Source organism: Elaeis guineensis, chromosome 4 (genome assembly GCF_000442705.2).
Source record: "Elaeis guineensis isolate ETL-2024a chromosome 4, EG11, whole genome shotgun sequence".
NCBI lineage: Eukaryota > Viridiplantae > Streptophyta > Magnoliopsida > Arecales > Arecaceae > Elaeis > Elaeis guineensis.
Genome location: NC_025996.2, coordinates 20,367,713 through 20,393,945, shown reverse-complemented (window position 1 = coordinate 20,393,945; position 26,233 = coordinate 20,367,713). Strand labels below are relative to the sequence as shown.

The 26,233-nt window shown below is 37.2% G+C and overlaps 1 protein-coding gene across 1 annotated transcript in view; it reads right to left on the bottom strand.

Moving 5' to 3' along the window:
• Positions 1 to 25,734, bottom strand: part of LOC105043475 (protein HLB1) — a gene marked incomplete at its 5' end in the record, with an annotated part of 31,904 nt that extends 6,170 nt beyond the window's left edge. The window contains 12 exon segments of the mRNA XM_019850185.2: positions 1,412 to 1,447; positions 6,582 to 6,710; positions 6,880 to 6,945; positions 7,093 to 7,155; positions 7,304 to 7,333; positions 19,427 to 19,477; positions 20,263 to 20,346; positions 21,590 to 21,703; positions 23,289 to 23,358; positions 23,564 to 23,645; positions 23,648 to 23,688; positions 25,346 to 25,734. Of these exon segments, the coding sequence (XP_019705744.2) occupies positions 1,412 to 1,447; positions 6,582 to 6,710; positions 6,880 to 6,945; positions 7,093 to 7,155; positions 7,304 to 7,333; positions 19,427 to 19,477; positions 20,263 to 20,346; positions 21,590 to 21,703; positions 23,289 to 23,358; positions 23,564 to 23,645; positions 23,648 to 23,688; positions 25,346 to 25,734 (1,155 nt within the window).
• Positions 25,735 to 26,233: the final 499 nt, after the last annotated feature.

The following is a 26,233-nucleotide window of genomic DNA, read 5'->3' as shown; positions in this document are numbered from 1 at the left end:
AAAATCCAAAGCATGGGACTTGGATTGCTGCGTAAGCAAATAGGCATTATACACTATTTGTTCAAAGCCTCATTGCAGGCAACCTAAGTAGCCCAGCCCATAAAGCAGAAAATGCTCTGATAGGTTTCCAGATTGCCCTTATCTGCAGGGTTAGTAGCTAGTCCACAGAGTGAAAATGTAGGTGGATTTGCAATCACTGGAAGATAGATATCCAAGTTGCATGAGAAAGAAATAATCCACCAAACATGGTTGATACCTTCAATCTCATCAGGCATAGGTCATAGAAAGACTTGCTAGTGGATCAGAATCTGCAAAAGCCAATCCTGGAAAAAAGCCTTTCACATTGAATCTAAAGGATTGCTCATTATCTTATTTTCTCATATTCAACATTGATTAGACACCATCGTCTTCAAGTATCTTTTCCTCCACTATTTGTCTTTGAATGGATAAACAATGACAAAATTATGGATTAAATAAAATAACCATGTAAAAGAAATGGGTCCAGTTTCGTCAATACCCTGCTCAACATACTCTTTTAGAAAGAAGGGGAGAGGGGAGGGGGAAGGGAGCAGAGAGAGGCCATATGTATAGGATTTGAGCTACAAATTAAAACTTGAAGCGAACAGAATGTAGTATCCAAATCAAATCCACCATACCATCTAACAAAGGATACTATGATTTTTCATTTTCAAAAAAGAACGTGAGATTTATGAGTGTTAGCTAAAACTTTTCAACAAACAAACTTGTTTAGATTATCTTATGTTTCCCAAAATCAATGGTAAAAGTGGGAGCACAGAGTATGAGTCCAGACAATACTATGCAATCCAGACAGCCTTTTGCTGCCGACAGTGAATCAAATGATTATGATTTATGATCAATATCTATGCTTTGTACTGATAAAATTCAATTCAGAGATGCAATGCCATTGCGGAGGAATTAATGCATGGCCATCCACTAACAAAAAGAAGGATTTCAGACAAAAGCAGCCATCTTTTGAGTGTTCCTGTCTAACTTTATCAGGCAGAAATTACACGGTAATTAAATTATTATATAGTACTAGAGTCTTGCACATCCAAGGCACATGCTTTTATTAGGGGCCGGTAGGACCCAGGTGGGGAGAGGAAGGGGCCGGGGGTTACTGGTTTTCTTTTCTCTCCCCCTTATGACGTGGCGGGGCCCAGAAAAATTTCTACGGTAGAAGTGCAGAGAGGCAGGATTTTTTTATGCTATTTATGGAGGAGGGGCCTGGCTTCAGGCTTTGGTGCTGGCAGCATGAAGCTGACCTAAAAGCCCTTCACATCATATATTAGTAGATAATACAATTCAATAAGCAATTAACTATAGACTAGCACACAAAAACGAACACTTGAACAAAATAATTTCAAAAAGAAAGTAGTGGAGTCCCACTAACCATAGAACGAACTAGTCTCAAAGCACTGCGGTAAACCTGCATGTTGTAAACAAATGAAAATGAAGTTTAAAAAAATGTAGCAATTAGCATTTAAGCAATAATAAATTAGCATTTTCACAAGATGTTCAGCTTTCACTTTAATTTTCAATTTAAAATTGCAAAATTTTATTAGTTCAGAAACTTGTCATACAAATGAAAATTACCTAGAAGAGAACATAGCTATACTTATTGCTTCCATGATTAGTATTGACTTGTGTATAAGAAGAAAGAACATGATTTTTTTTTCCTTTTTAGCAAATAGGAGGTCAAAAACACTCCTCAATCATGAAATGTATGTTGTCCTCCATGAATATAAACTTGTATAAGTTATATCCACCATCAAGAAGTAATATATAGTTAAAAGAAAAGCCATTTATAAAGAGAATAACTTACAAAAGTTGAAGCAAGCATTGTACAGAAGGGCATACTGCATAGTTTAGACATACTTCCTATATGAAACTAAAAAGTGCAAAGGTGACTTCTTGCTCCATATGCAGCATAAAGCCATATACAAATAGTTTGAAGGAAGTCGAAAAATGAGAACACCCCACTACGTGGTGCAAGCATGGATCCTGTGTACAAACTGTACATGATACAGTCCACAAAGAAATTAAAACAAGAAAGAATACATAAGTGAACAGCCTGCTTGACACAACATATGAAAAGGCTAGATGATTAAACTTTCTTGGAAAACCTCCAAAAACTTGAGGTGGATAAAAACAAGTCCAAGAAAGGCAGACAACAATATAAAAACACATTATCATCATATGAAATTGGCTGTACAGAAACTTAAGTTAAGATGGCTCTGTAGAAAAATTAAAAAGAAACTTACAATCAGTTGTCAACCTACTTTTAACCAGTAGAAATTACTGACAAATTCCTAGAAAAGGCAAATTTAGGAAAAGAGCGCCTGGAATGGAACCTATTTTGGCTAGCTGGCAAGTACAAATATCTACATTTTTGTCGCAATTTAAGATCATGAAACCAAAGAGCAACTGTCCAATATTCCCCAGGTGTTGAAGTTTAGACAAAGAGGCATGATAATCACATAGATTAAGCAATGATTCTCACCTTTAGGCTGAATATAGCATGAAATAGAACCTACAGGTTTGTAAAGATTGTGACACAACACATAAATGGGCAAACGGAAAAAAATATAAACCATAAAAATGGTGAGCAATATTCTTTTAGAGAGTCAACGAGGCAAACACACTACAGAAAAAAAGTGAAATGACAATGAATTTGTGAAAAATCATAGATGCCAGCTATTATAGATGACCAACATGGGAAAAGGAGACCCAGTAGCTTCCAAAACAACCGGAAGTCAAAGCCACAGAAATCAAAACACAGTCAGAAAAAGCATTGCAATTCAATTACCTCCAACAAGGAAAACAGGGATAGGAAAGATGGCCAACAACCTTCAAATTCCAAATTAGAATATAAAATTATGGCTCTTGAAACTCTTTGAAACTTCAATGATAGAATAAGAACCTTCCAAAGTCCAAAAAAGCTTAAGCATCCCAGAACAACAAACTAAGAGAAAAGAAAACGAAGACGGTTGCACTGATTCCAGCATAAAGCTGGCTGGGGAAACAATTGCCAAGAAAATATGCAAGGAGCAACATATTCACAAGAATTGATCAAACATATTGGAAATGACTCAATAAATCAAATGATGATCTTTTTAAAGTGCTTGAGGAAATGGACCAGCAAATCGTTATGCATGGAACATAAATAACTGGGATAAGGCTGGATGATTATGCATGGATGAGCAGTGCAAAATGCAGTGTGATTCAAATGATCTCAAGCGATAGCTAGTTGGTTTAGTTAAAGTTCTCACTAAGGTTTTCAGCAAAAACATGCAAGTTCACTTCAAGAAGGAACTTTATGTCAACATGCATCTTCCACTAGCCCAAAAGGAAGTGATGATAGCATAACAGAAAGTGGAGATGCAGATCACTATTTACCTATGAGGATCCGTGTGGGTGTGTATTTAGTCCCACATCGGTTATTCACTGGAAAGATCTTGGATACTTATACAAGGCCAAGAACCCTAATAATAACTTCTGACGAGCCCTTTTAGGTGAGGTCCTGGGTTGTTACAAATGGTATCAAAGCCGACTCAGTCTACAATCTATGCAAACTAGGGGATACTGCAGCACGGGTTTATTAGGACTGACTATGGACCGATCATAGTGTTTATGAATGGATGTATAGATTTGAACCCTTAGCCTAACGATGACGCCAGGGCTTAAATGGAGAGAGAATGTGAAGATCTATGCAGACGTATATTTAGTCCCACATTGATTATTCACTAGGAAGATCTTGGGTACTTATAGAAGACCAAAGAATCTAAATACTAATTTTCGGCTAGCCTATTTGGGTGAGGTCTTGGATTGTTAAATTACCAGTTGTAAAAGAAAAGAAACTAATGAACAATGGGCATCCCTTGGACAATCAAACACCAAGCTCAAAATCCTTGAGAAAGAATAAACTAAAGCCTTTGTTGAAATTGAGGAACTTACCTTCCAGTAGCCAAAATCGAGCAATGACCGCACAACCGAAATTAAAAGACATGAAGGAACAAAGGGCATCAATTGGACAAACAAAGACCAAACACATAGTCCTCAAGAGAGAATAAATTTAGAAGTTACCTTCCCGTAGCCTAACATTGAGAAATGATAAAATTTATGAAATTAAAGGTCATCAAGGAACAATTGGCATCATTTGGATCAAGATTCGCCATCTTGGTATCGGACCCCATACCGGCACCATCCTATTATAGTATTGACATGTGGTATGGTATAAGACAACAAGGCATATCAAGTGTTGATACGGTACCAGATTGCATACCACTTCGGCACCAATACAGAATCAGTATGACAAACCTTGATTTAGATAATCTAAGATAAAAAGAAAAGGGTCCTCAATAGAGAATAAACTTAAGCCTTCTTTGAAATCATGGAACAATGGCAGCAACTGAACTTAGAAGATATTAAGGAACACTGGCATTGTTTGGACAATTAAAGACCAAAGTCAGAGTCCTCAAGAGAGAATAAACTGAAACCTGCATTCAAATCACAGATCTTATGGAGGGGCATGAGTAGAAGATGACGATTACTACTACTAATAATAGTATATTACAACAACTTCTAATACTAATGCTTAACACTAATATTACTAACAATAATAATACTCCCAGTAACACAAATCGAGCAATGATAGAACAATCGAAATTAAAAGACATGAAGGAACGATGAGCATCATTTAGACAAATGAAAAATAAATTCGGAGTCCTCAGGGGAAAGTAATCTAAAGCCTTCACTGAAATTGCAGAAATTATCTAATGGCATGGGCAAACACCCCAGCAAAGGCAAAAAATGCAAAACAATGAGAAAGTTACATAACCCCAACAATATCAAATCTTAAGTTCATGTATCTTGCAGTATATTTTGATAGCATACATGACAGTCCAGAAACATGGGGACTTAGATTGGACTAAATGCAACATCACATTAATGTATAAGCCAAACATAAATCTAAACAGGAATCTCACACTATGAACATGAAAATCTGAAGAGCAAAACCACCTTTAAAAATTTAATAGCAACAAGGTTTAAAGTTTCAGCCACACTGTTCCCACTGAAAGCTGTTGAGCTAACCCCTGAAAACTCACTTGCAGTCAAATTCGACCGCTTCAGTCGACTTTCAGCCAATTTCACGATTTCATCTAAAATTGACAAATAGAAGCAAAAGGTCTTACTTTAAGCTTTTCGTTTTTCCAATGTTTTGAGTTAAGCTTCCTGATAAGTACTAAATCAAGCCTCGATAATATATTTTCAAAGGTAAAACCTGAAGTTGCAGGTTTCATGTACATCTGGAAGCACAGAGTTGTCAGTTATCAGGAATTAAGGGGAATATAAACTATTTACATAATCTGTTGCTGCAAAAGAATAAGCCTTGATGGGACAGTCCAAGTCTGAACTTTTAATCAGATGATTCTAACCAGTTTTATAATCTATTAGATAAAATTATAAAAGACTGAGATTCTAAATGGCTTGCTGTGGACAGAACATAATAGTTAAATTTTCTCTGTACTCTCCAAACAAAGGCCACCGAAATAGAAACCATTCTATAGAGCATTAACAACTCCTTGTCACTAATAGTAGCAGAAGACCCAAAATGCTATCAGTAGCATTTCCTATTTGAAAAATAGGAACAAGAAAAAGCTTACAGGAGTCCAAAAATGAAGCATTTGAGGGCAGAAGTGTCACTCCAGAAATTCATCAAGGCTCTGGTGCAATGACACCTCTGCTCAATTGAGTACAGCACAAAATGGACATGACCCTTCTCCAAGAATGGATCACCATGCTTACACAAGCATAAAATGTCAAAGCTTGATGAAATTCTGAAAATAGCTCTTAAGGGAATACCGCTAGCAACATATCTACTATCACAAATTTACTCCAAGTGTTTGAGCTCAGCAGAAAATCATATATTTCCCCATTTATCATCAATAAAATGACATATGCTTTCCTCATCAAATCATGCATTTGAAAAGTACACTTAGTGTAACAGTAAAAATATCTTTATATCGTACAGCTAGACATCATGCATTGAGTCACTTTAACAACTGCTGTTTACAGAACATAGGACACCTGGATGTCGCACTTTATGATATGCATTCAGGTACCAATAATTGAGAATTCTTTAGAAGGAAACCACATTCTCATTCTCATGAAAGTTTTCATTGTACTCAGACATAACCTTCTCATGAAAGAATTATGTAGAAGGAAGCCACATCCTCATTCTCATGAAAGTTTCATTGAATTCAGACATAACCTTTTGTATAAACATACAGAAGTTCTTCCAAAAATACAGCAATCTTCTCACTTGAGAAAAGCCAACAATACCTCCCGTTGGCCTCATATTCACTTAACAATCATGCAAGTAAAATATTGAATTTCAGAGGCTTTTCTTAGGCTAAATCAATGCTTCAACATCTACCAACAATTGAACGCACCACTAGCATAAGACAGAATCTATGACTATATGTATATTGTGGAGCGTAAGATTGCAATCCAAGAAACAGTCGGGATGGAGGAGGAAAATTTATGTGAAGGAAACCTACTGAATAAGTTGGTTTCAGAGCATGTGCAGCTGCAATATAAATAGCTGACTGGCTGTAAAGCTCGTTAGGAGGGACTTCTTTTGCATTGACCAGTCTCCCAGATCTCAAAGTGTCCTCTGCTAACCCATACTGCAATATGATAGAACAAAGATCGCACAGTTCATCATTAACAGGGAAATACAAAGAATATTGCCCTTGTAATCCTGTTTTGAAAGTACATCCCCAAAAAGGGAGAATTTTACAAAGCAAAATACTGATATTTACTCAAAAGATGGTATATAGAGCACTGGACACTAACCAGAACTGTCCCAAGATTGTAAATTGCTCGATGGAAATCAAACTGTAATTGGATTGCAGCACGAAACTGCCAACATAGAAGAAGTGGATACAATATATCACAAATAAAGCAATAAGGTTACTTTATCAGAAGGGACACACAGAAAAACAAAATTGCAGGTGAATATAACAATGGCAGGTAATTAGGTATCATGCTTAAAGTTGATAGTTCTACCTTACTTATAGCTGTTCTAACAATATTCTGCTTCTCTCGAACAGGAACAATTGCACTGAGTTCCTGCATTGCTTGTATTGTAATTAAAAGTAATCAAAGAATATAAAGATAATTCTTAAAGTAAAAACAGAACCATTAAAAAAATACTTCCAAATCCAAGAAGACCGTTGATTTTGGAAGATTATGCATGCATATCATAATATAACCTCACCTGTAAAGCAAGACCCCAGTTGTTAAGTGCCTGCAATGAAAGAAGAAGAGAATAAATGATAAGGCCTCATCAAGTTTAATTTAGTAGTATTATTATCACGGTCTTGCATACCACCCTATATTATCTGGTATAGGGTATACCATACCATACCGGTACTATACCGGTATGCTATCTCATACCATACTGACACTCGTACGCTGTCTCATACCATATTGACACTCAATACACTATCTCATATCGTACTGAACCACGTACTGACACTGTAACAGGATGGTATCGGTACAGGATCCAGTACTGAGATCGCAAACCTTGATTATTATTATTATATCAAAGTATTTGAAGGGGAAATACTTGTATTACAAAAAACTTGATGGAGAAGTAAAGTTAATCACAAAGGAAAAAGAAGTGATCAATGCATTAATAAACAACCAGGATGGACCACAGAAATTGAGAACAACCTTGAGCATTATACATGCAGAAGAATACAGTTTCCCCCAGTTGCCCACAGTTGGACTGAACTATTCTAGAAATTCTAATGAAATAATCTCAGGGAACTGCAGGAATAAACCTCACTTATCACTCCCATTGACAGAATGATAACCAATAGTTTGCAAAGATGCAATGCGAAGTCTATTGACAAGATATTCAGCTGTTGAGCTCATTGATTCACATTCCATAGAATGATTGGCAACAACAACAATGTTACTGAGCTCTAAAGTTTTGGTTGAAATATATAAAGATTGTTTCAAGTACTGATATAAAACTGCATGGGAACTGGTAAGAAATGTTTGCTTTGTTCATCTGAAATGCATTAGGATTTTAAGTATCAAAAAGTGCCAGATTAGTATGATCCACAAGATATTGATCCTGGCCAGATAATGCTGATAATTAGGAAGTAGTAGTTGAAGCCTACATGAATTTCACTGACATGAGCCAATTTCATCCACAAACGAGTCAAAATGCAAAAACGATATTCAAGTTCTCTTTCAATCATTACCAAACAAATCAGTACCAAGTGGAATAATTCTGAAAAGAAGGGAAATTTGTCAGATTAGAAGCTTCCCATAACGAATAGTATGCCTTGGCACAATGGTAAGATTGCCCTATTGTGACCTAGGTGTCATAGGTTTGAAGCACGGAAACAGCCTCTCTACGTGCAAGGATAAGGCTGCACACATCTGAACCTTCCCTGGCTTCCCAAACCCTACAGTTGTGGGCATGCACCAGGCTTCCCGTTTTAGAAGCTTCCTAGAATAAAAGAAACTTGAGGATTGGATGCACAATGTCTTCTTACATCTATATTACTTGTTAACCAGATGCCCTCTCTCCTTAGTTCAAAGTTCCTCACCAAAGTTAGGTTCAAAATCAGGTACTGTTCATCATGCCACCAAAAGTGCTTGTCCATGCTAGTGTTGTCAAATGCGCTCAGCATGCTGACCTACGCACTGAAGCGAAGCAAATAGATCCTTGAGCTCCTAAATGATCCTCGGGCGAGGCAACTTTATTGAGGCAGTCCCTAAGGTGTTCAAGCTAGCACATCTTGAAGGTCCAACATTGCTCTTCTTTTCTGTTTTTTGCCTATTCTTTTAGTTCTCTGCTGGCTCCGTCTTGAGGGGCATCTTGGTCCTAGAGAGCTTATAAATAAGGGCTATGCTAATATCAAATATGGTTTGGGAAGTGGTATTTTGTTCTCATACTTGAATTTTAAAGCTATTTAAGGATGTTTAGCAGTTTAAATTCACTGCCTTAAATTTAAAAGTATGTCATGGATGGTGATATTCCGATATGATGTTTTGAAATCAAGTTTTTAAATACTAGCAGGATGGTAGGGTGCCCCACCATCCTAAGTGTTTTGACGGGGCCCATCCCCCGTGCCAGGATGAGACAAGTAGGGAAATGGACTTGGACAAAACATCCACCATCCCGAGCATCTGGATACAGGGCTTCCAATTCCAAGAAAAAACTGAAACAAACCCATCTCACAATACTTAAAAAATTGTTTGAAAGATGTGGAGCATTGTATCTAATGTTAAAGATGATCATGGTTTAGGGTGTTGATACTTGAATTATTAACATGATGTTTGTGTTGTTTTGAGACAAAAAGCACTTATCTCTAATGCATTTGTTTAGTTTATGAATTAGTGCTTTTCTTCAGGCCAGCACATTGTTGGTGCCCAACATCTTAGAAGATATGGGGTTTCTATTGTCTTAAGGGCGCCTTTTGCTTTTGACAACCTTGGTCCATGCTCTATTCAAATTCTTAGTCCAACTCAGCCATAAATCAATCCTAGATGCTAAAATCTACGTTGCTTGGACAGCAATCCTATAGGATTGAATATGGGTCAAATTTTATCAACCACATCTGCTTCTATATCTCATTCAAAATTTTCGTACTGGCCCGAACCGACCGGTATGGGGCATACCGAACCGAATCTAACCGAACCGGGGGGAACCGGTCCGGTTCACCCCCTCCCTTTTTCATAAATGAAGCAAACAGCACCGAATCGATTCGGTTCAGTTCGGTACGGTTCGCTGCCGAACTGCTCAAAACTGAGCGGTTTCGCTTGGTTTGGCTCAGTTCACATGTGAACCGAGTACCGACATGCCCATGTTGGGGGGGGGGGTGGCTTTGTCTCCTTTATGGGGCTGGGCTACCAATAATTTGGTAGTAAGGCTGCAAATGGATTGGGTTGACTCGTGACCCGACCTGATCCGACCCAAACCATTTTAAAAGACCCGTGGATCTAGATCGGGTTCTAAAATTAGATCTATTCTATTTTTTGGATGAGTCTGGATTTACTGAATTTGGACCCGACCCGACCCGATCCGCAAAAATTTTTGAATTATTTTGGATCTTAAAATAAATGACCCGATCCGATCTGACCCAACCCGAACCCAATATAAAACCCGAATATATTGTACAGGACCCAAACACAAATAAATTATGAGTCAGTGGTCACCCTAATATGAAACAACTAAACCCGAACTAGACAAATGTCTCTTAGCCCTCTTGGCTCTTAGACTCTTAGTTTTACTATTAGGGCATACTCCATCCCATTCCCAAATTGATCTGGCATTCATCTTCTTCCTGAGTTCCTGTTCGGCCATTCCCAATCAATCTCATATCTCCCTTCTCCCCAGCGAGTTAGCAACTTTGGTGGCCATCAAGGCGGTGACTTTGGGCTGCTTCTTGCTTCATCTCAAAGTGTGCCCTTCTCCAAAATAGCAAAACCCTAGATCTGCATCTCAAGGTATGTCATGGTTGATTTCTACTCCTACATCTTTACTTATTCATCTCCGTCCTCCTCGCCATGTCCTCACCGAGCTGGCATCTTCTTCACCGCTCTATTTATCTCCTCCACCTCCACCTACGGCTACCCCCTACGCCTCCTCCCTTCCTCTTATTCATGGAAAGAAAACCCCATCTAATTTTTCTAATGTTTCCGAGTCTAACCATGATTAGATCCGAAAAGATGCGGTAACCATAATTTTTTCTTCCAATTTTCAGATCAGATTTTCATATCTGAAAAGATGCGGTAACCATGTATCTCCATTTCTGTGCTCCTGTCCTGTGCGACAAACTTTGCTGAACTTAAGCATGACACGAGAACCAAGAGAGCACTTGTCCTCTGAGTTTAAGCCACTCCCCTGGGCATCTGCCTCTCAGATGCACTTGGCATGATCTAAATGCTTAAGTTGCATAAAGCTTTGGACATGGTCATGCACCTTCTAGTACATTGAACATGATATAGGAAAATAATTTACCTAATCTATCCAGACCAGAGTTTTGAAATTCCTTCAGTTACTGCAGGATGATGAATTTCTAGAAAGTCCAGGCTGAAAGACTAATTAAGCAATTTTTTACATTATAGCTCTATTTGGCGTTAGGGGTATTGGTGATACAATTTTGGTGATCGATAATGATCTTTTTGTAATACTTTTCTTTTGCAGACATGTTTTTTGTTCTTTAATATTGTTGATGGATCTGGATGGTTGAACTCCAGTGAGGAGGCAAGGAAAACTTGATATCAGTACAACTCCTTTTTGCTTTCAATCTGGTTTTTGTTAAAGTTATTTTTTGTATAAATGTCTCATATTTACAAAATGATATCGTTATGCCACGCGTTTAAGCTACTATCATACGTTTCTAAAGCAACATGGGACAGCAGGCAAGCCCCATAGAATATCAATATATCATTTTTGCAGAGTATTCAAATTTCTGTACCATTCCAAAGATGCCATGTTTAAGTGATACAGGTATCTGATACGGATTAGATTGGATCCAAATTTTTGCTGAACCGACCCGATCCGATTCGGACCCGAATCGAATCCATATTTTATGGATCAGAGTCGGATTATATATGGACCCAACCCGACCCGAACGATCCATTGGATCAAAAAATTTGATCATGGACCCGACCCGACCCGATTTTCTATAGGACTGGGTTTGCATCCAATATTCAGACCCGATCAAAAAATCGGATCGGATTGGGGTCACTCATGACCTAGTTCGACCCGACCATCGAGGTCACTCATGATCCGGTTCGACCTGACCCATTTGCACCCTTATTTGATAGCCTCAACCTGAGAACCGAGAAGCTCGAGAGCAAACTCTCAGCTTCGACGACGAGTGCAAACAAAGCCCAAAAAAAAGAGAAAAAATTCCACAGCTTCTTTGACAGAGCAACAAATTTCGATCGGAAGTAAGGTAATCCTACGTTTTGTCACTAAATTTTTATTTTTCATCTTTTTTTGGCCAATAACAGCTAAAAAGTAGAAAAATAAAAAAAAATCATGCCAAAATTTATGATTTTGGTATGATTTTATTATATGTTGTAGATCATTAGACGATCTACATGATGACACTAAAATCATTAATTTTTATTAATTATTTTTTAAATATATATATTAAAAAATTTATTAAAAAAATTAGATTCAAAAAAATATAAAAAAAAAATTTATTAAACTATCGTATTTTGTTAAACTTGCAAAAATGAGTAAGAAGAAGGATCCAAAGCGTGACATTGGCTTGAAGCATGGTGAGATGCTCTCAGCTCGACACTATTAGAGATGCAAATGGTGCGATACAGAGTTTAAGGGAGAAAGGATGACTAGGTTGAAGTAGCATTTGGTTGGTGGTTATCGAGATGTGGCCATGTGTCCAAAATATCCACAGGAGGTTTGACAGCTTATGAAGAAGCACTTCATAAGTAGGGGTGGCAAACGGATCGGATCGATCATAAACGGGTCTGATCATAAACAGATCGGATCAAAAAATGATTAATCTAAACCCGATCTGTTTATTAAATGGGTCAAAAATTCAAACCTGAACCCGACCTGTTTATTAAACAGATAACCCGACCCGACCCGTTTAACCCATTTATTAAATAGATCAAATTAGGTTAAACGAGTTAAATAGGTTAAACAGATTAAACAAGTTAAACGGATCAAGTTAAATGGATCAGAAACAGATTAAACATGTTTTAAACAGGTTAAATGGATCTTAAATGAGTTAAACAGATTAAACAGGTCTTAAATTGGTTAAACAGTTAAATAGTTAAATGGGTCAGAAATAAGTTAAACAGGTTAAATGGGTTATCTAACTCAATCCAATCTAGATATTAAACGGATTAAACGGGTCAGATATCTAAAACCCATATCCGACCCAATTATTAAACAGGTTAAACGGATCGATCTGTTTATGACCCGAACCCATTTAACCTAAACCCAAACCTGTTTATGGCGGGTCGAACACGGGTCGGGTTGGCGGGTCGGGTCATATTTTGCAGCCCTATTCATAAGCACTTCGATAACTTATGAAGCAGCAAAGAAGAGGACAAAGGAGAAGAGGGCAGAGGTGGATTGTTGAGTTGGAAAGCCACATTCCTATCATTTCAAAAAGTCAGAGGAGGCCTCTGCTCCATATGACGAGGAGGCAGAGATTGAGGCTGCAATTCAAGCAAGTCTGGATGATCAGTACAGATTGAAAGAGATGGCCAGATATAGAGAGCGATTTGGACCATCATTCTATGAATCGAAGTCTGACTCTGCGACCGCTAGATGAGAGTCTGAGTTTAAAAGGACCACCTCTGTCAGGGAGCCAGTCAGTAGAGGTAGGAGTATTTCATCGATACTAAGATTTTTGGCAATAGGAGGGGTCCAACAGAGATATTCCAATAGGAGCCACCATTCATGATTTGGATTCACATGCTTTTTCTAGAAAGAATTCAAAACAACAGAGGATTGACACTATGCTGAAAAAGGATAAGAAAAAGATATGTGGCGAGCTATTGGATCATGATTTTATTTTAGCCATATTCCAGTAAATATAGCGAGCAATACTTACTATCGATCTGCCATTTTAGCCATACAGACTGCAGACCCGATGTAAATCTCCCAACACCCAGGGATATCCATGGTCAACTTCTTGATAGTAATAAAGAAGAGTTGGAGAGATGAACTCTTCTTACAAGAGTAAATGGTCCATATACGGACTGACAGTAATGTGTGATGGTTGGATCAATCCAACTAGACGAAGTATCATAAATTTTTTGACATATTATGATGAAAAAATATTTTTTTACAAATTAATTGATGCTTCAGATAGGGTGCACAATGCCGCATACATCCTTGGACTGATGAAAAAAGTGATTGATTCAGTTGGAGAGCAGAATGTCGTGCAAGTCATCACAAATAATGGACCGTAATATAAGGCCGCTGACGAGTTACTGATGGAGCAGAGATCGCATATTTACTGGACACCATGTGCTGTACATTGCATTGAACTCATGTTGATGGATATTAGAAGCTTCGTAGAGTGCAGCAATAGTGGATACAGCCCAATCTATTACTAAATTTATATACAATCATACATAGGTGCTGTCATTGATGCGAAAATATACTGAGAGGGAGATGTTGAGACTGGGTATCACATCGTTTGCTACAAACTACATAGCACTTGATAGCTTCTACAGAAGAAAACAACCTTGTGTTAGATGTTTGTCAGTGCCAAATGATAGAAAAGCAGATATGCGAGGGCCCGCACTAAGAAAAGTCATATGGAGAACTTGGTGATCAGTCAATCATTCTGGCAACGGACTAATAAATAGTGAAGGTTATTAAACCATTATATGAGGTACTTCGCATCGTGGACTGCGAAGATATCTCCAAATGGATTTTCTGTATCATATGATGGAGAAGATAAAGCAACAGATCAGTGAGATAAATCCCAACAATGTCCGAAAATACATCAACATCATTGAGCGCCGCTGGGACTATCAGATGGATAGAATTTGCATCTAGCCGGTAAGCAGTAATTTAACAATCATCTGAAAATTTTTCTTTTTTTGTACTAGTATAAGTTTACTTAATCATTTGTGAAATTTATTTTCAGCTTACTATTTAAATACGAGGTTCCAGTACAGCATATCCGAGATAGATATGGATAATGAGCTTCTCACTACTCCGCGTAATGTTATATATAAGATGGTGTCCGATCCCAAAATCACATCTATGTGTCCGCAAGAGGTATGTTAGATCAATTAAGGTGCGATCATTTAACTTAACAATATATTTGTTATTGAAATGAATATATTTTTTACAGACAAAATAGTTTAGAGAGAAAACAGATAGCTTTGGAGTCTCATCAGCTGTCGTAAGTAAAAAGAAGATAAATTTAATTAAATTATATATCAACAATGAGGACTTTATTGATATTACATGACTACTAATATTATAAAATCTGATATGTAATTTTGTTTAATTTTCTGACAGCTGAACAGTGGATTTATTTTGGTCAGTCCGCATCAAATTTGAAAAATATGGCCACTCGTATTCTTTTTCGGACGGTCACCTCTAGTAGGTGTGAGTGCAATTGATCAATTTTCGTTCTTATTCACAGCAAACAGAGAAATCATCAGACACAGAAGCGCCTCAACGATCTTGTTTATGTGCACTATAATTTGAGATTAAGGCTAAAATATGTCCAAGATAAAGTACAGCTGAAGTATACAGATCCTACGATAGATGATTATGCCATTGATGATGAAAATCCGATGATTAGATGGCTTGCAGGCTAGCAGCAGGAGCCGAAGCTTGATAAGTCGGGATCTCCTCCACGACCAGCCAGTGTGGTAGCTAGAGAGATCAGGATGGATTCAGGATAGTGGACAGATAGAAATATTCACATAGAGTTCCAGTTGATCAGCCACAGTCTGAGAGATCACAAAGAGTCATTCATCACGTGACTCCATATCTGAGTCATCCAGCAAGATGTTTGAGTGAGAAATGCTGAGATGAGACTGATCACAGAAGGGCACTGAGGGAGCTCGAAAAAGCAAAGAAAAAGAAATGGTTGCAGCACCCTCGAGAGTACAAAAGTCAGTTGACTCAGATTCAGAGACCAACGGCAGTGAAAGTGATGGTAGCAGTCATGGATCTGATGATCAGAAAGAGACTGGAGGATACGAGATCACTATTCATGAAATACAGCCGCAAGATGGTATTCGATTCACCGATGAGTCCCAATTTACACATGCCACACAAGATAGAGATCATGATGGACGATCTGATAGACCCCATGAGAAGACAATCTCATATAGACGACGGCCTCCCAGAGATCGTCCAGCGTATGATACAGCTGCAGATGACCTTGCACATGGAGTAGGATCCATAGATGTATCTGGATCATCATCGTACTATGGATCCTATCACCCCCAAACAGCTTATGATCCACATGGATATGGTGTATACGAGACATCGACTTCCAGTGGCTACTATCTAATGCAATCCGGAGCACCTTATAGATCGAATTTTGCTACCGATATATTTGGATGGGCCCCTCTATAGCCATACCATCATCCTGAGTATACCTCTCTGAGTCAGATAAGCGAGAGATCTGATATGTCTTACAATCCAGAGAGGATACCTCATCAGATGAATATTCAGGATTACAGTGCTACTTGATTAGAAGGATAGACTGATGTTCCTCCGGAGTATGTCGATGATCCGGTATCTACGAGCGACACAAACATTCGACGAGATATTCGATCAATAGAGATCCTGAGATTAGCATATTATTCTTTGTAATTTGCACTTTAAATATATTTGTTGGCATTATTACATTGTTTGTCTTTTAGATTTTTTTTTTTTTTGGATGGTAGAATTGTTATATGACTTAAATAAATATTAATTTGGATATAAAATAATTTAAAAAGTAATTAAAAAAAATTAAATCAAATTCAACAAAAAAAAAATGGTTGGCATACCGATATCGAATCGGTATGCCATGGCGTATCGATACATGGTACGGTATGGTACGATATGCGATACCATACCGTACCGCATCAAAATCGGTATGGGGCTTGGTACCAATTCCGAAATTCTTGATCTCATTCAAATCATATTTGGGTACCAATTTATGTATCCATCTGGATCCAGTTACAGCCAGATACTTAGAAAATTTACCGAATAGGGGTACGAATTTGGATTCCATGGCTTCTTCTAGATTCAGATATCCATATGACACAGTCAAGGTCTAGAACCACCCTATTTTAGACCCTACCCATAATACATGCATCTCAAATCTCTACCCATCACGATGCATCGCTCCTCTTTCCCATCTTCATATGCCATAGAGGTCACACCGCCCCTCTTTCCCAACCTTCCTAACTGGCAACTAGTGATGATTGGCCATGAATGAGTGTTTCATCACCTCCAGTGATCTCCATCAGAGATTGGAGAAGGCTCCTCTTCAGAGACCTTCATGGCCATCGTGTCATAGACGAGTTTGAAGATCCATCACTGTGCCATTCCCAACCAGCGACAATGGTCAACCCTCCTCCCTTACACCATTAGGGGCCATGGCTCCCTCATCTTGAGGATTTAGGCAGCAGAGTCTCTCCTTCAGAGATTCTGTCCATGGCAAATGGTTCCCTCCTCTTCCCTGGCCAGACACCTCTACCTTGGCCACCTCCACCTCCTGGCTCTCAGATTAGTTTCAGCTCACAACCCCCTCCCCTTGGGATAGCCGTCTCTCACTCAACTAGCATTCCAGCATGCAAAGGTATCATTCTCTCAGTCTCTCTTCCTCCTCTCCTCCCTCATAGTCTCATGCCCTCTCTTTAATAATTGGATGACATTATTGCGAATATTTAGTTTAGGAATATTCAGCCCATTTTAACTGACTTTATCATTCTGTCATATATGTACTTAGGGACTCCTATTACTAATATGGACGAGCATGCGTTCATCAACTAGGGAGAGTGTTGGAGATTATTTGGATTCTCCATGAGACATACTAATTATTCTCCTTTTTGAATAATTTTTATGTTTAGATTTTTATGATCTACTTCTTGCTTTTTATAAGGCTTTATAGTTATGATTATAATCTTGCTTTAATAAATGCTTGCTGACAGTGCAGTTAAATATAAAATTGCAATTCTTTCGTCATTTCTATTCTTTACTAGCACTAACATCAGTTCTTATCATTGAATTCAGCTCAAAATCCAATTTTTATCTAAAATAGTATCTAACTTGTACCCATATTTGGGTAGAAAAAACATGGATATGCTTGAGATCCAGTTCACATCTGTATCCATTTAGAACAACTGAAGATGTACTTAATATTCAATACATATCCATATCTGTTTAGAACAAATATGGATAATAATTTTGGTATTTGTTTAATATTAATATCCACATTTGTATTCATTGAAAAAGTAAGGAAACAAGGACGAATACACCAAATCCATTTTCAGCCCTACTTTCCTACCACATGGGATACAAGAACTTTGGCCACCACTAGGAAAAAATCAGTTACTGGAAATGTTATACTCTGACTCTACTACTTTAGCTAAAATTGTAGGCTACTAATGTGTTTACATAGTACAACATGATGCATGAGTGTGTGGAGTAGAAAGCTTGATTGTTCCCAATGATTTTGGTCAAGCACATAAAATTGCCTACCAAAACCCTATCATTATTGCAAAGCAGATTCCAATTGTATCATGATGACATATTACAAATGAGAGTACTTCAGCATTAGCTAAATAGTTCAAATCCTGCCTCAAGACTAAATAGAAGAAATGGGAAGTTTACTAGGACTACAAAGTAATGGAAAGTTTACTAGGACTACAAAGTAGGGATAGCAGAGTCCAGGACAAAATTTTAAAGCTTTAAAAACATATAGGTAAACCAAAAAATCATGAACATAATTAACTGCATTTTGAAGCCAAATATTGAAGTTTAGTTGCACTGTAGGTTTTTTATGGCAAATTGCAACAATTTTCTTTCATCATCCATTAAATTTCTAGAATAATTATCTTAATGCGATGCCAAACAAGGTCCATTAGTTAATGGGCAAAAACTATAACTCAGTTTGCAGGTCTTACTGAACATTGCATATAAGTATAAATAAAGGTGCTTGATTCACATGATTATTGAATCTAATTAGTAGCAAGGAATAGATATATTCATTAAATGAACCTAGAGATAAGCATGGCACTTGCACTGAAACACGGAATCATGAATATTTAGATCTTGCAACAGCTTCTGTATCCAGAAATCTATCTAAGATGCACAACATGATGCATCAGATTGGGATATGCAGGGAAGAATCATTCATATGCATTTGGGTCTTCGATTGAGATATAGTTGTGATAGAAACTCATCCTATATCATACCCAGCTCGTTCACCCTGAAGGACTGAAGATCATTTCCACATAGGACTAAGATTGCAGCACTAAATGTAACCAAAAACATCATACGAGCTAGTTAAATCAATTTTGATAATTGTCCTTTCACAAACTCTAAGCTTGTTGACCCAGAAGGACTTGAGATTTTTTTCACATATTACTAGGATTGCAGCACTAAATGCAACAAAAACTTCATATGAGCAAGATAAATCAAATCTGACAACTGTCCTTAGACAAACTCTGCTCGTAAATCTAATGTTGTCTCCATAAAATAGTTGTAAAAAGAATATCGTTAAATTGTGCAGAAACTAAGTACAATGCCTTGCCACGAAAAGAAAAAAATAGTATAAACAGAGACAGAAAAAATGTAGATCAAATAACACAATGAGTACAATAATGTAGGGATAACATGTGTCTGCACACAGCATACCTGAGGACTGTTCCAATTGAGCTGAACAGCCTTCTCATAGTTTTTTGTCGCCTGCAACAGAAAATTTGGATGTCAGTTGTGAAATTGAATGATTATGATATCATACACCTAAGTATCCTCTGAATAGATGTATTAGGCTGAACAACAGTGAGTAGACAAATAGTTACTAAACCAATGTCATAACATTATAAACTTGAATAGCAGTCACCATCTCAGAGCATAATAATCGGCTTGATACAAAATAGAAATCATAACATCGGACCAGATGATGTGAACCATGAATGTCTAAGAAACTTACTATATGTTAACTGCCACAGATTTTAAGCAAGGATCTAAGGAACATTCCACATCAAATTGCATTTAATAATATACCATTCTGATAACCTTAAGCTTTCCTTACCATATTTTGAGCAGGATCTCTATAAAGTCATGGACAAAAGCTACACATTGCTACTTTAATGGAAAACCATGGTCCTGCCGGTTCTTAATCCACTTGTAGCAAGAATTTACCAAAAAAAAAAAAGAAAAAGAACTCTGGGTCATCATATTATATAAATAGGTTTATAAACAATATCATCAAGAAAGATGACCGTGATATTGTATTTAAACATGACATGGTGATATTTTATGAAATTAGAAAGGCAACAAGGGTAAGATATGTCAGTGAGGAAAGCAACCAAATGATGCCATGTACCAAAATTATGGTCAGTTAATGGGTATCATGATCATGTTATACCATAGGAACATATACACCATAAGCTTGACACTTGTTTACCATCAGCAATTAAATCACCAAAACACTAAGTACAAAATTTAAAATGTCCATAAGGTTCAACCTTTTTCCACAGTTCTTCCGCTTCCTTGGTGCGACCACGCATTTTAGCCCGATCAGAGATAGCAATAGCCCAGTTGTAATATGCCTTATGAAAAGAAGAATGATTTGTCAAAGCATGAAAACTTGGTAAGCAATCTGTATAGATCATATGCAATCGTCAATATACAAAGATGTAGACTAAGAAATAAGACCAATCATCCATCTAGATCTATGCTTTTTTTTGAATTTAATGCCACAGCAAAACATATGATTGTAGCACTAGCAGCATAGAACAAATCAAAAAGCAACAAGCTATTCTAGTAGGTTAAGATACTATACAGATAAGCTCAAACTGGACACTAACATGCGTGGACAGGGGAACCTGAGAAGAACTTAATTTGCATAAGATGATAATTTCGCCTTAATGATACATCCAAGTATACTAAAATGACTACAGCTACGAAACATTTTATTCTTCCTCTAAAATTTTTGTATTCTAGATGAAAGACTCATTCTTACGTAAGAGCTCCTGAGCTGTAGATAAAAATGCAACCCTTTAATAAAGAGAGAGAGTTCATCAAAAGTATGAGTGAATCTGTCCAAGGAAACAAAAATAGACAGGAAACAAGTATATAGGAAATTGCAAGCAAAGATATCCTCCAATATTAGCAGTCTGCTAATATACATACAATTTAGGGGCTTATCAGGGTTGATGCCGGATTTAGGTTGTTAGCATTGGGAAACTAATTAAGCTCATTATAACGACTAAACATGTGCCACAGCTCCTTACATCTATAGCATCCCATAGTAAACTTTTTTCCACCTTCTACTTAAAGACCATTGAATTATCTGTCAATGTAATCAATCACATGTTTTCTCCAAGCAGAATGAAACTCGTGCACACTTCTTACTTTTTACAGAGTCTTTCCACTATTTGCCTAAACAAGATGTCACTAAAAGCATATGTATGAGAAAGCATGGTCTAAGTCACTCATGAACTCAAAATATAATGACTTTAAGATGCCCAAGAAATGTACAGGATTTCAACATAAGATGTTTATCATGGTCTGTGCGTATACTTACATATAGGAACAGCTTTGATATTCTTTTTTTACCTTTTAAATGACCATGAGTATGTGAAAGTTGAATGGTGCAAGCTGGAGTTGCAATTTATGCCAATTAATAGTAAATATACTTCTACTGCAACAATATCTTGAATCAGAACAAGAAAAGACAATTATTTTCAAAGAAACTTGAATATATAATCTGCAATTGAGATGAAGAAAAAAACAACCGAGACATATTCTTTGAAATGTCACTAGAGTAATTAAATGGACTGAAAAACTTACATCATGAAGTGTAGGGCACAGTCTTGTAGCTTCTTCATACTTTTTACAAGCCTCCTCAAGTAAAGCATCTTTAGAAGGAGAGCTAGAATCTGGATCCACATTGTCTGCACTCTCCTGAATTGAAACAAAATCATAAATAAAGAGTAGTTGCAGAATGCGTTTATTTTAAGAAATTAGAATGCATTCATCATTTTATTCTTATCTTAGCAACTGCTAGTAATAACAGTTGCAATAACAGAAAAAGCTACGTGGCATAGGTTTTCTCATTTAGAGTCAATGGTGCAGAGATTTGTTCAGAGAAACATTCTTCCCAGACCATATTAATCTTTTATAACTATATACAGTTGCTAGTTACAATTATACTATCCATTCATGTTTGTGCTTTATTTGTAATAAATTCTGGAATATTAAATACCAAAAAAAATTGGTGATGTTTGTGATATTAGAAATATATACTTGATAATAGTTACACGAAAGCCTGTAAAGAAGACAGCAAAAATGTTATGCAAACCAAAATCCCACCTAGAAACAAATTGCACTTTAAGACCTAACCAAATGCACTTGAAACAACAGGGGATTTTTAAGTTAAATGGATGGAGATTTTCAGAGCCAAAGAACAAAAAATGAAGGTTTGCGAATCGAAAATTGTAAAGCACAAAGGGCAAAATATAGATGCACAGTTTGACTAGGCTTGCCCATACGTTTCTGGTATCTCAGGTTTCACTGATACAGATGATCATCAGTTTAGTAGGATCTCGATATTCAGATTTCTTAGGTTATTATAATTTAATTATCTTGCTTTGCCATGCCATAGGAAAAAAAAATAAGAACTTAGAACAGAATGATCCCACCTCAGAAGTCGCTACCAAAAGGAAGCTTAAAATTGGCATTTTCAGTAGGTATTATATATATTTATAATACAAGTGTTTCATGAGCAAAACTGATCTGATCACCCCACAACTGAATGACTAAAGATAGCTGGAGAAATCCAATATATGATAGAATGAAATTGATGCCATATGAAGCAACTATCTGCATGCCATTTTTTTTCAAATAACTGGGAGAAAATTGATTTGAGAAATTGAATAGCAAATAAGCATATGCTCATTAACTAGATAGTAGCGACTCATCTTGCAGATACTGTTAATCAATATATTTTCTATTGCATGTTCGACAAAGTTAGAAGTTGTATCTTATGGTAGATAATATAAGAATTCTTTGATTAATGAGGAGATAAAAGAGATTTCTATGTGTCAATACGTCATATAAAAATACATCCTGCATGCTTGTTTTTTGATACTGTAGGATAGATAATGTTTGCATGCTTCATACCCACTTTTAACTTCAATGCCTACAAATGCCAAAACAGTATGCCATCTGCTATACATAGTTAAATAGAAACATGTACATGTTCCAACAAACATTTTTTAACATGCCATAAGCAAGTAGGTGGTTAATCAGCTAACAAGGGACAAGGTTTAACACTGATGTTTATGGCCATGGGTATGCATGTAACAAGAATAGCATGTGCGCACTTTGTTCGTCATGTCATTTCCTATCATGAGACATGCAAGAATACTTCAAACACCACAAGGGGAACCCTACAAATACTACCAGCATTATGCATTTATCATTTATTACTGAAACCTTTAAGCACAGAAAATGCAGAATTTAAGCAAAAAGAAGTTCAGAACCATACCTGGAGTACTAGCGCCCAATTGTAGAATGCATCATGGTCTTCTGGATTTCTTTCAATGGCACTAGCATACCTAGCAAAAAGAGAATAGATGAGAAACAAATTTCAACCATCAAAATGAACATCACAACTAAGACAAGACATGCTGCTCTTTAAAATTTGGAAGGGCTAGACCATGATGAAATTAAAATTAAGACATCAAAGCAGAGGAATTCCTTTAGAGTACACTGGACACTAGAACTTCGAAGACAAAATGATAGGCTAATGACAAAATATACCTTTTAGCAGCAAAAGTAAGGATTCGCTGGCGAGAGCGACCTTCCTCATCCACCCCAGTAACATTGTTGACCAAGTCCATGGCACATCATTCTGGCACATAAAATGTTGCTGCAAACCATCTTGGCTGAAATGGAACAAAAATGAAGGTTAACAGAAAGACTGAAGTTTATTCCCTTTTACAAAGGGAAAATTTGGAAAAAATTGTGACTTCTTTTCTATTGAAGTAAATTGGTGCATCATGTAAGGCAAACGAGCTGATAATTTTCATCCATTGGAAGGAAAAAAAACAGGACGAAGTAATTCTCTAAGACCATGGACACATGTTCAATGAACATGATAAAGAGGATAACATGATAAAATTAGGTGAAAGATTTAAGAAGCCTGACCCAAAAAAATAAAATAAAACAAAATAAAATAAAAATCTCATTTAACAAGGCCATACATCTGTCATGGAAATTGCACTTAAGGGAGATGCATGTTTCTACACAATGGATGATAAAAGTACAAGAAATTTTTAACAGAAAGTTGACTCGTAAAGAATTTAAAAAAATGGATTTGCATTATTTATTAGCAAAAAGGAACTCCCCTATTAAAGGAAAACACAAGAGTTCAAAAACCTCTAACCTGGTGGCACCGATAAAGTCACCCAACATGGGATGTGCTAACTGGAAATTTGGTCATTTATGATAGTTATGCAATTGACGTTATTTATAGTTTGTTTTACCAAGAAGATAGCCTTGCATGAGAAAAAAAAAATGTCAACTGTTACCCGATCCGTGTGATTTGAGTAGAAGAAAAGTTGTCAAGGGCAGAACTTTGGAGGCAAGTGAAGAAGGTTAGATAATGTTGTTTTCTAATAATTTTTGGGGCCTTAGACCTCAACTTTTTGTATGAAATGACTTAAGAATGCCTCACATGCATCTCTACTATGAAAGACAACCATTGTGAGCTGAACCTCTATGATCTATGACATGCTTTCATGCTAACAGCATGGTGCATTAAAACAAATGGATCAGTCTTTATACAAGGCATCCATAAACACATGGAAAATAAGAAGACACTCAAAAACATCAAAAGTCTTAACACAAAAGCCGAGGTTATTTAAACAACTGATGAAGATATCCCAACAATCTCCATGCATGCAGTAACTAGAGTTGAGCAAACCTGAATTATAAGGTTCAAGAAGCATGCTGACAGCATACAAGGATGCCATCTTGACTGATATGACACATTCATGACTTCTACATTAATTGAAAGCAAATGAAATTAGAAGTTATACAAGTTTATCATTTTGACTGCTGTGGTAGATTCATGAATTCCTACAGTAATTGACAGCAAATGAAATTAGAAGTTACATAGGGTTATCATTTTGACTGCCGGGCAGATTCATGACTTCCTAGACTAATTGGCAGCAAATGGAACCAGAAGTCAATGCCTAATAACGAACAAACGAACAGTTCCCAGTTGTAGTGGAAAACCAGCAAAGCTGATCGTTGAAACTTTGAGTAAATTTAACCAAGAATTGATACATTTTTGCCTTCCATTTACCGGCATAGTTCATTACTCAAGATAAAAGTTGACCCCAATAACGATCCACAGTAAGATCATTTCTCCCAAAAATCACCAGCTAAGCATCTATTCAAAGCTCGGTAATCCATGAATTGTGAGTCACCAAAAAAATCCATAAATTGTCTCAAAATATATATATCTATATCCACGAGATCTACCTTCCCGAGCTTCACAAGATAAGAAAGTAAATGAGAAATGGAAAAAAGACCAACCTGTACGAAGAGCTCGCTGCAGTGCTCTCCCCCCTCGCATCTCCGCCGTTGGATCCAGATCTCTCCGTCCCCTCGGCCCCCTTTTCCTCCTTCAGCTCGTTCAGAAGCTCCCTCATCGTAAACGTCCGGCTCCCATCGCCGTTCAACGGCTGGGTTTTGCCGGCCGGTGGCGGCTCTTTTGCCGCTCCTTCCGACGCGATTCCACCCTCCGTGGCCTCCGCCGCGGGCTCGATCCTGCTCTCCTTGGCTTCCGCCTCGGTTCCGTTCGGGAGCTCTGGTGACTCGCCGGTCTTGGAAGCGTCTCGTCCATGGCCAGGATCGGAGAACTGGGAAGGAGATCGAACTGCAGTGAAGAGACTATGGATTCTTTTTTTTTCCCCTTTTTTTTTTTAAGTCTCTTTTTCTTCTCCCCGCATTAAAGAGACGACAGCGCACCCCTCGGCATTGCCGGGAGAGGAGAATTTGGGCTTCCTGGGATTAAAATGATCCCCTCAGCGAGAAGAACTCAGATGCTGAAAGCTGTAAAAGAGTGAGAAAAGGGAAGCAAATTGGGCTACTCAGACATCGCCTGGGACGTACGGCAGTGGTCGAATGGGCCGAGGCCATAGGCGATGGTTGGAGCCCACTAGTTTGGCCCAGACACGACAACAGTATGGAGGCAAAGATCGCATAAATGTATCTATGCAGTGGTGGAGCGTAAGAAGGACCGAGAGGACCACTGCCCTCCCCCACCCCAACCCATAAAAAAAAAATTTAAAATATTTATTATATATATATATATATATATATATATTTTAATTTAAAATTATAATATTTTGAAAAAAATTAAATATTATTATATATATATATATATATATGCCCCGTATTTTAATCTTACACACATTATGA